The 11,224-nt window shown below is 49.4% G+C and overlaps 1 protein-coding gene across 2 annotated transcripts; it reads left to right on the forward strand.

Annotated features, from left to right (window-relative positions):
- The first annotated feature begins 3,741 nt into the window (after positions 1–3,741).
- Positions 3,742–11,224, forward strand: Cox19 (cytochrome c oxidase assembly factor COX19). Of its 2 annotated transcripts, XM_071605415.1 has the most exons (4): positions 3,742–3,882; positions 5,462–5,577; positions 10,404–10,526; positions 10,771–11,224. In XM_071605415.1, the coding sequence occupies exons 1-3, from the start codon at positions 3,801–3,803 to the stop codon at positions 10,482–10,484; spliced, it is 279 nt and encodes a 92-aa protein (XP_071461516.1). In that variant the 5' UTR covers positions 3,742–3,800; the 3' UTR covers positions 10,485–10,526; positions 10,771–11,224. The 2 variants fall into 2 exon arrangements, with proteins under 2 accessions (XP_071461516.1, XP_071461515.1); XM_071605414.1 differs by having other exon boundaries at positions 10,404–11,224.

Genomic DNA, 11,224 nt, shown 5'->3' on the forward strand with positions numbered 1-11,224 from the left:
GCCTCCCAAGCCACTGGGATTTCCGGCTTGTGCCACTGTGCCTGGCGACAATCTGTTCTTTGTCCCCAGCGTCTGGTGTGGTTGACACCCGAGGCTCATGCTTGCCTCCCTCAGCTCCGCCTCCTCTCCCACGCCTCCTCCCTGTGTCTTCTCTTTTTCTGTCTGACACTTTGGGTTTAGGGTCCACCCTAATACCAAGGGATCCTCACCTCAGTTACCTCTGCAAAGACCCCGTTTCCAGATAAGGGAAACATGTTTTCATAGGGAGAGGCCACAATTCAACCTGCTGGAACACGGCTCCCCTAGGTATGCACATATCCGTGTGTCACTTATCCATTTAATCTGCAGGACGCACACCCCAGGCAGTCAGGACCACAGGAGGGACTTCGTGAAAGGAAGCCCCTCCCCCTGGGCCACTTGCTTCTGCCCCACTTGCACCTCGTCTCCCATGTACCCTTCCAGAGACACAGTGGCACCTGGTCTCATTTGTGCCTTTTTTAAAAATTAGCTTTATTGACAAACAAGGACCGTGTGTTTAAAGCATACAGTCTGAGTGACACATGTCCACACCCATGAAACCATCACCACCGCCAAGACAGTGAACATCCCATCATCCCCCAAACCCTTCAAGCCCTGTGTGTCCCCTTCCTCCCTCCATTTTTTTGCCATTTTGTATGTTTAGCATGACTGTGCACCCTGACAAGACGGGCTTCCTCTCACGGTTGCCTGGTCCAGGGCACGGCAGGTGCCAGCACTCTAAGTTCAGCCTTGGGCCATCAGAGAACGAACGTCCTGGTAGAACATGGGTGCAGCTCCTCTGTGCACACCTGCTGGGATGCTGCAGTGTCAGCTTGCAACGGCATCGCTGGGCCAGAGGGATTTTCCTTTTTGATTCCAGCGGACATTCCCCACACTGACTGCGGATTGTTCTGATCAGACTTGATCAGGACCATCAGATTCCAATCTTGAGTTGTGCCGTGGCCTGGTTGAATGCAGGCTCAGGCCACACCTGGCCCTGCCACCAGAGGTGGGGCTGGTGGATTTACCACAGGGGTCAGGAGTCAGACAGAATGGATTCCAAGCTCATTCCCTCCACTCGCTAGCCATGGCGACAGCAGCGTCCAAAGAGCCACACAGGTGCTCCCAACCACACAGCCTCCATATAATACAAGTTTGCCTTCCTCCCATTAAGAGAAGGGGCCTGGGTTTCCCTGTCCTTGAATCTGGAGGGCACTCCTGACCATGATGGAAGCAGACCTGCAGTGCTGCCAAAGCTAGATCACAAAAGAGACTCAGTTTCCACCTGTTTCTCTGGACTGCTTGCTCTCAGGCCCAGCTGCCATCCTGTGAGGAGGCCCAAGCAGCTCAGGTGGAGGGAGCCGACATCCACAGAAGCATGGTCACACTCCCACCCAACGACCTGTGCCCACTCATCAGCAGCCAGAATGCACCTTCTGCAGTAGTCCATTCCAGCTGATACCACGTGGTGCTATCTCCACCAAGACCTGCCCAGACTGCAGGTTCCTGAGCAAAGCAAATCGTTGCTATTTCCTATCATTAAATTTGAGTCCGCGTGTTACAAAGAAGTAGGTAACCCACACGCTGGCTCCATAATCTTTTTGTTTGTTTTGCAGGGCTGGGGGTTGAACCCAGGGGCACTGTACCACCAAGCTACACCCCCAGACCTTTTCCAAATTTTAGTTTGGGACAGAGTCTCACTAAGTTCCCCAGTCTGGCCTCAAACTTGCCATCCTCCTGCCTCAGCCTCCTTTGACTCTGTAGTGTTAAAGGAGGGATTTGACCCCTTTAAGTTCATTCTCTCTCTGTGTGAGGTGACAAGGGTAACATCATCCTAACTACATTCACCCAAAATGATCGATTGAGCACCTATCTGTGCCAGGTATTGGTCTAGTTGCTGGGGATCTCATGTGAAAAGTGCCTTGTGTGAAAATAACACAATAGAGTTCAGAAAGGTTAGCTCTTTCTCCACTTTTCTTCTCTGTGAACTGCAAATAAAAATTTCTACCAGTTAAAGATCTCATATAAAGCAATAATCATTTGCGAGGAGACAGTCAATTAAAAGCTGGCCTCTGCTACGTCCCTAGTTCCCCAGTGCTGCCAGACAGAGGCTTTGGCAACCTCAGGGGAGGGGGCTGTCCTTTACTGCTAAGTGGTGTGATCTAGTCAAGTGGAAAGGGCTATTTGCTGGGTAATAAAAGCTTCTATTGTTCGAAGCCCTGGAACCTTATTAATGAATAACCCAGTGTGCAGTCCCTGGTTTCAGCCATGTAAAATGGTTGTTTATGTGACAAGAACAAGGTGCAATTTTTCCTTTTGTAGTTTTAAGTGGGCCCAGAGCCCCCAGAGCCTCTGGCAACTGAAATGGGCTTCCTAAAGAGTGGGACTTCCCTGGGTCCTTGCAATGAGGTCTCCTCTGCTGGGTGTTCACGAACATTCAGGGTTGTCTCTGGGCAAAGAGGTGAATCCAGACTGGAACACAGGAGTCCAGTGGTGTGTGTTGTTGGGGGCAGGTGTGCAGGGAACAGCAAGCGGAATGCTGGAAGGCTCCAGAGAGGTGCCCCAGTCAAGCTAAAAGAGGGGCAAACTCAGGGTTTGCTGGCCGGGCACCTCTCTGCAACCCCTCTGGGAAGCTGCTGAAGTCAGTTTCTCCATCCAACAGTAGAAGCAGCTGTGATGTTGTGTCCCTTCAGAGCACTGGGATAAGAAAGCTCATCCAGAGGGGCCAGCTGTGAGCTCTGTGTTGCTTCCTGCCAGGCCTGGCATGTGGCTGGTGTGCAGTCATTGTTAATGGGTGGGATGGGAGAAGGGATGGAAGTCGCAGCTCAGGCAGAATCTGGAATGGCCAGTAATCTATCTCCTTCGTCATGCAGCTGAGGAACGGTGACATGCAGAGGATAGGTGGTCCCCAGGTACAGAGCTGGGCAAAGGCTCTGCAGGTGAGCACCAAGGCCTCTAAAGCCCTTTTCCCTCTTGTTATTGTTTCTATAACAACAGTTCTATGCAAATGCCAGAGGCTTCACTTTTATTCCAACAGAATATTCCCCCAATATTTCTAGCCCCCAATACCTAAGAATGTCAATTTTCTTTCTTTTTTTTAATTGGGTTGTTGCAGATATATTTAGTTAAGATGAAGTCATTAGGATGGTCCCTAACCCAACATTAGCAGGTATCCTTATAAAGAGGCATTCTGGACACAGAGACACCCAGGGAGAAGGCCAAATGAAGTGGGGGCAGGGGAGGGTGCTACTTCTACCAGCCAAGGAACACCAAGAGTTGGCAGCACACCCCAATGCCTGGGTCTGAGTCTCCCTAGAGCCGGCAGAAGGGACAGCCCAGCCCACATTTGATCTCAGACTTCTGGCCTCCTGAACCACAGAAGATGAAGCCTCTGTGTGTGGTACCGTGTTATGGCAGGAAGCTAATGCACAGTCCCTCGTGTGATGCATTTCTTGCCATGATTAGGCCCTCTGCTCAGATGGGAAAAAGGACTGGAACGCGACAGGCAGCCGCCCAGGGTTCGGCTGGAGCTTCCGGAGTTGAGGGAAGGAGGCTGGAACGAGAAGCTGGACCTGGGGCCTGGTCCCTGGGGCGTGGCCAGGCCCTTGCCGCGGGTCGAGTCCTTGCCCCTGGAGCGTGATCGGGGCGGGGCCTTGCCGCGGGGCGGGGCGGGGCGGACTCGGGGCTCGATGCGCTCGGCACTCCCAGAGGCTTGCTCGGTGCTCGGCCGGCAGCCCTGCGCACGCCGCCCATCGGACTCGCTGAAACCCGGCACCGCCGTCATGTCGACCGCCATGAACTTCGGGGCCAAGAGCTTCCAGCCGCGGCCACCGGACAAGGGAAGCTTCCCTCTGGATCACTTTGGTGAGGGTGGGAGGCGGCGGGCGGCATCACCCTGGCTCGCGAGTGTACGGGCGGGCCCTAGGGGCGGAGCCTAGGGGAGGGGAGGGTCCTAGGAGCGGGGTGGGTCCGAGGGGAGGACCCTGGGAGGATCCTATCTGAGACCCGTGTCCCAAGGGGAGGGTCTGAGGAGGGGGCGGGTACTAGAAGGGGAGGGTCTTGGGGCGGGTCCTGAGGGAGGGGCGGGTCCTAGGGGCAGGTCGAGGGGAGAGGCTGGGCCAGAGGGTGGTCCGGAGTCCTGGTCAGCTAGTGCTGGTCAGCTCAGGGCTGGTGTTCCGGGCTTCAGTGTCTGGGATCCTGGGTATGATTCCCATAGCCAGCAGTGCTCCAGGCCCGTCCCAGGCTGCTGGACTGGACCTGCCCTCATCCCCGTTGGGGGCTGACAGGGAAACAGGCTGGGGGACCCCGTGAACTGAAGGTCCCCGTGGGGGCCTGGACTCTCCTGGTGAGAGCTTACTGGGACTATGGCTGTAATGTGACAGGGATAGTACACCGACTCCGCGAAACAGAATTCAGTTATTTTATATATATATATATATATATCTTTTTAGCTTTTTTAAATATTTATTTTTTTTGGTGTAAATGGACACAACACAATGCCTTTATTTTTATGTGATGTTGAGGATCGAACCCAGCGCCTCACACTTGCAAGGCAAGTGCTCTGCCACTGAGCTACAGCCCCAGCCCCCTACAGCCCCAGCCCCCAAACAGGATTCAATTTTGATCTTCCTCTTGCTTTTACTCAAAAGTGTGGTGCCAGAACATGAGCAACTGTTATTAGTGGTAAAAGTGCCAGTTATTTTTATTTTTTTTGGGGGGGGGGTTACTGGGGCTTGAACTCAGGGGCACCCAACCACTGAGCTACATCCCTAGCCCTATTTTGTATTTTATTTAGAGACAAGTTCTCACTGAGTTGCTTAGTGCCTCACTTTTGCTGAGTTGGCGTTGAAGTTGTGATCCTGTTGTCTTAGCCTCCAGAGCTACTGGAACTATAGGCGTGTGCCACCAAGCCCGGCCTAGATTCTTGTTTCTTTCTTTCTTTTTTTTAAATATATATATATATATATATATATATATATATATATATATGTTGTTGGTAGACCTTTATTTTGTTTATTTGTATGTAGTGGTAAGAATCGAACCCAGTGCCTCCCACAAGCCAGGCAAGTGCGTAGGCTACCACTGAGCCACAGCCTCAGCCCTAGATTATTGTTTCTTCCCAAATATTTTGTTGTGAATTTTCCCAAAACACAGGGAAGTTAAAAAACTCTTACCATAAACTCCCTTGTCCCACTATCTTGATTCTGCCCTTAACATTTTACTGCACTTGGTTTTGTCTTTTGAGTGTCATTTTCCATGTTTCTGAAGAAATCAAGGTTTGTTTTTGTTTTCCCTGTGCTGGGGATGTAGCCCGGGGTCTCACGCCCGCTGGTCCCTATGAGGGAAACAAGTTTTGAAAAGGACAGTGATGCCATTCTAAGGCTGCTGTGTTGGCAACTCATGTTTTCACTGTGAAAAGAAGACATTTTCCTTATCCTTCTAGGTGAATGTAAAAGCTTTAAAGAGAAATTCATGAAGTGTCTCCGTGACAATCATTTTGAAAATGCTTTGTGCAGAAATGAATCAAAAGAATATTTAGAGTGCAGGATGGAAAGGCAAGTACAAGCTCACTATTATGACTTCTACTCCCACTTCTCCAGCCAAATCTGTTTTCCCCCCCTAAAAAGCCATTATTCAGCCCGGGGGTTCAACTTGTGTATTTCAGAACTGTGGGGCGTTTGCTGGTGTAATTGAAGCTTATCAGATGAGATTGTACTAGAAGCTGTTTGGGAATCCTGGGAACCGTTTCTTGAGTGCCAGTGTTACCCGTGATTGCATTCCTCAGAGCATTTTCTTTCCAAACTTGGGTGCTACTGACCTGTCATTAAGGTTTCAGAGTCGTACATCATAAAATGCTGAGTCAAAAGATTTGAAGATTGTACGGGTACACAGTTTATTTCTTTCACATTCTCAGACTATAAAAATATGCACTGTGTCATTTTCTTCCACTTAAAGCTGTTTGGAATGTGACAAGAAGACAATAGACTATTGAAAAAAATGATGAAAGATGGATGATTCTTCTATCTTAACCAGAATTCACCAGCATTCACTTTTAAACACAAACAAAACATTTCTAACTGTGACCTGTGAAGCTTTTACTTAAAATAAGAGCTATTTTAATCCTTAATGTGACAAAACATGTAACGTATAATTATATGATCGTGGTGGGAGTTTTCATTTTTGCTTTTTTGAGGCCACAGTCAGCTCCTAAGGAATTCATTGTTCAGACAGGTGATACCACCAGTTATGGGTGACGAGTTCTGCTCCCTCACATGTTGAAGTTTGAACATTAGAGAAGCTCGCCGAGGCAAGCATAGAAAACAGGGTTTATTCAAAAAGGGGTAACCTAGACTTCTCCCAGGACAGAGAAGGGGGCCGCAGCTGGTATCCTGGTATCCCCAAAGCGAGGGTGTTCTCCTTTTTAAGATCTTAGGCTCCCTTTGTTCTCCTGCTCTTTCCCTTATCTCTCTCCTTCCTGCTTGTGTGACTAGGCCCTGGAATGCTGGGTGGGATGGCCCAAAGGTGGGAAACAGGTGGACTGAAGGGGGAAGGGCAGGATGGAGCAGCCCTGGACACATTAATTAATAACCTTAGAGTTCTCTGTAGGGAGGGGCAATTCCTGGGACAGGTTACCTTGGTTAGAGCAGGGGCAGGTTCTTGATAAGGGTGGAGAAAGGGCTGTCAAGAAATTAACATTACAATCCCTCAGGGGACAGTCTCCTTCTTCCCAGATTCACTTAAAATTGTCCTCCTTGATATGATCTGACTTGATTTACCTGGCTATACTGACTGCTGTTTAATTCTGGCTTCACAGTTTGACATCAGTGGTCCACTTAAGCCCTCTTTTCAGTTTGAGCAACAAACTTTGAACACTTCCTCAAGGTTCAGATGTGTGCCTTCAGTGTGGACCTTTGGGACTGTAAGGGTGATGGGTTTTGGCAGTGTGGACCTCCTGTGAGGCCCTTGTCCTGCCTTCATAGGTGTTTCTTGGGCTCACAGGGACTTGAATGTCCAAGGGCCATACTAAATCCAGTTCCTGCCACCTCTAAATTGCACATGGGTTGGAAACCACATCTTTGAATATCTTAAGTTGATAGATCTTTAGGAGGCTGGAACTTAGAATTTCTTCTTGGTGCTGCCAAGCTTTCGAGAAGAGTGATCTCTGCCTGTGCCTGGGGTGTAAGCAGGTCTAGATATGCTGGAGAAAGTTAGCAAATAAGATGAGCATTCCATGGGCTGTCCACAGAGCTAGGCCCAGGTCCCAGCTGCTCCTACCTGGAGTTTCTTCAGAGGATATGTGGATGAGGGAGCCGGAAAGGTGTCTGGCCTCCCTGATGAAGGCTACCAGGCAGGCCTGGGAAGAGGAAGTCTCACTTTCCCTGTGTGTCCTGGGCTGAGCTGCAGGCAGCTGCCCACATCTGCACCTGTGCTGCACTCAGTGCTGCTTGGATGCAGCCAGTGAGGATAGCAGGAGAAAGGACATGGTGCCACAACTTTCAGTGGCTTCACTGACTGGCCAGGTGACATTGAGGCAAGTGTACAGCTGTGTATGTTTTGTTTTGCTGAGTTATTTCGACTGGAAAATTGTGGCTGGTTGGTTGTTCATGAAAATCATCAAACATCATAAAAGACAGTCAAGGTTGGCCTACCCAGACTCAGGTCAGGATCTCACATACCTGCTGCTGGCCCTTGTAAAACATGAACATGCAGATGTGTGCACGCGCACACGTGCCCACACTTTTAACCATTTATTTTCTTCCTTTTTTCTATGCTAAAATCCCAAACCCTCTTTTACCTCTACTTACTTTCACATGCATCTTTTCAGAAAATGGTCCTCAGTAGAGTTTTTAAAGTTCTCATGCTTGGACTGTTTCAGCATGAGGGAAAAGTAGGTACTTGTCTTGGAGGACCATATTTTCTCATAGAAAAAAATGTCAAAATTGGGGTTACATTGGCGAAGACTAATACATAATAATCTAAGATCTCAAACCTTTGTAGTAATTTAAAAGTTCAGGTCCTGTCTTAGGGACATCAGGGTCATATACGTGACCTGATGGAGCATCTTCGCTCTTACCATCTACCCTGTGGTGGGACCATGGGGGCTCCAGCCTGGAAAGTGAAGGAGCACTTGGTATGACTCAGGGACTGTCAGTGTTGCTGCCATTATTACCCTCAAGAACAAGAAGTATGGGGCTGGGGTTGTGGCTCAGTGGTGGAGTGTTTGCCTTGCACATGTGAGGCACTGGTTTCAATCCTCAGCATCACATAAAATTAAGTAAATAAAGTTATGTGTCCATCTACAACTAAAACAGCTTTAAAAAGAACAAGAAATCTATAAATATTCCACTGCACTGAATCATGAAGTTAAATACCTGTGAAATGATGGCACTGGTATAAACAGGACTAATTTTGCTTTTTATGAAGATTCCAGAGTGATTCTTGGTGGGTATCTGAGTGGCTCAGTCCTTAAACAATGACTAGGAAATGGGAAAAATTTGTGGCTGATTCACTTAGGCTAAAGAGAGCTCTGAAACCGTTCTTCTAGCCATAGGACTTGCTGAAAGCCATGGGGCTGGCTTCCACGAGGACTGGGGGCATCTCTTGAACTACGTCCCGACTGGCTCGTGGTCTTTCCTCCTTGCTCCTTCTTCCTCCTTGAACATCAGTGGCAGCAGCAGGGCAAGCACCGCTACACTTGCTTCGGGTGGTCCCTGTAACAGACACCATGGGCAGGCGGCCGGAACCACCTGTGGTCCCGAGTTGTGTAGGTTGAAGTCTGGTGTGAGTCTGGCTCTGGAGTCAAAGTGCCAGCAGGACTGGTTCCTGCTGGAGGCTCCTGCCCTGTCCATCTGCTGGAATCACCCGTATTCCTGGGCTTGGAGCCCCTTCCTCCATCCTCATAGCCAGCTGTGGTGCATCTCTGATCCTTTTGCCATTTCCTTTCTGGGCAAAGCCAGGAATGGTTCTCCAGTTCTAAGGATTCAGGTGATTCGATAAATCCACCTACATAACACAAGGTACTCTAATCTCAAAACCTGATGATTAGCAGCCAGATTCCCCTTCCCCAGGTGAGGTAGCATTCTCCAGGCTCCAATAATTGACATGTGCACATCTTTGGGGGTCATTATTCTATTGGCCAAGCAAAGTCTAATAGGTGGGTGTGAAGAGCTGTTGGCCAGATGTGTTCTTTACCAAGATGTGGTGAAAATTTGTTATTGTTTGCCTAACATGGAGTCTAGAAATAGCTTGTGAATTCCATGTTATAGAATTGTACTAAATGGGAACATGCAGTTCTGAGGACATCTTGAATGAAAGGGGTGGGCCCAGGTTTTATTGGCCTGGCGCCACTACTAGTTCGTGGGGCGAGGCTCTGATGGGAACAGACACCTGGCTTTACTTCTTGCTGTCCTGCTCAATGGGCAAGTTTCAACACTTTAATCCTTTGAGGGGCAAAAACACCTTTGATTTTTCAAATTTGAAAAGCACAGGTGCGGCACCAGGAGAGACTTACACAGTCCTTAAGGTGTTTTCTCCCCCTGTGCTCTGAGCCCCTCCCTTCTCCCTGCTCTCTGAGCCCTCCTTCCGCTCCATTCTGAGCCCTTCTCCCCTGCCCTCTGAGAGCCTGCCCAAGGCAGGGGGAGGTGGGAGGCCCAGCAAGGGCTGCACAGTGCTCAGTGTTGAGCGTTGACTTTAATGGTTTGGGCTTCTACCAGCACAGGAGGAGGCTGACACCCAGTGGTTATAGGGAGGGTGCTGGCTGCCTGGGGGCTGACAGATGGGTCTAGTAGATTGGTCTCTTGCTGGTGGGGCCAGGCCCTGACTGTGTAGGCCTGAGAGGAGCAAAATAGAGCCCACACTTCACATATTAAATATTTTAAAGCTAATAAATTATTAAGTAGTGTGTTCCGTCCTCCTGCCTCATCAGATACGCCTTCATGGTGACCTGGAGGCCAGGTGTGAAGAGGTCCTGCACCTGCCCATGTCTGTCCCAGAGTGCTGTGGCTCTGGAGCTGGGCTCCTCAGCCCTGGTTCACCCCCTCCCTCAGGGGCTTCACACACCTGTGTGGACACCTGTTGATGGCAAAGCTCTGTCCATACCCTCAACAGCTTCCTCTGAATTGTGAGGTGGTGCATGCTTCCCCCAGGAAGGCAGGCCACAGAGGCCCTCAGAGTGTCTGAAAGGAGACATGGAGGCTTTGGGTGGGCACCACCCTCTGGGAAGGGCACAGGCAGAGGAGCCCATTAGACAATACACTCTGTCCCTAAGACATAGAATGAGGTCCCAGGAGCCCCCGGGAATGGCTGTTGTGACAGAGCAGTGTGTGGCGGACCTGGGTGGACCTTGCTCTTGCACCTGACAACTTCCCATTTTTTCTTTTAGGCAGCTGATGGCACAGGAACCACTGGAGAAACTGGGATTTGGTGACTTGATAGATGGAAAATCAGAGGCAAAAAATAAATCTTAATGAGAAGATGACCAGTGGGCTGCGTCCAAGAGGCGCTCTGAGGTGAGCACAGGCCCTTCTGCTCGCGGCCCTCACCTGCCCGCGTGGTCCTCAGCAGCAGGCCTGCAGGATGCTTTGCAGCACACCACCTGCAGCCAGGCGGAGGTGCCTCGCTTGTGGGGATGATTTGTGGAGGACTCACCTGTCTCCTGGAGCACCCCAAATCATGTTCAAAAATTTCTGTTTCTTTTAGAGCCTCATTTATCTTTTATAAGATGCTTTTATGTTTAAATCTTGTGCATCACAGGGTCCCAGGAGGCTCCTGGTAGAGACGACCTGCGGAAAGCCACCCTCATGCTGCAGTGCTCTGGGTAGCGCTCCTTACTGATGCGCCAAGTGTGCAGATTCCAGTCCCTGACGCACACATTCTGTCGGGAAATGACTTCCTTGGCAAGGCGTCGCCCTGTTTTGTGCTCCTGCACAGGCATGCCAGTGCATCTCCTTTTTTTCCCCCAATAAAACTAGAATACAAAATAGGAAATGAGAAATAATTTGGCTTTTTGACACATTTGGCTTCTTGATTTTTTTGTTTATGCCTTGCACCAAGTAGCCTCAAAACCAAAGTTTTGTTTTCTAGTTAGTATTAGGGTATATTACAAACTAGACATTTAATTTCAGTAATTTATTGTACTGCTGAAGGATAAAATATCAATCCATTTGTTGTGAGACTATAAATAATAAAATATTTCATTTCATTTGTA

Source organism: Marmota flaviventris, chromosome 19, assembly GCF_047511675.1.
Source record: "Marmota flaviventris isolate mMarFla1 chromosome 19, mMarFla1.hap1, whole genome shotgun sequence".
NCBI classification, from domain to species: domain Eukaryota; kingdom Metazoa; phylum Chordata; class Mammalia; order Rodentia; family Sciuridae; genus Marmota; species Marmota flaviventris.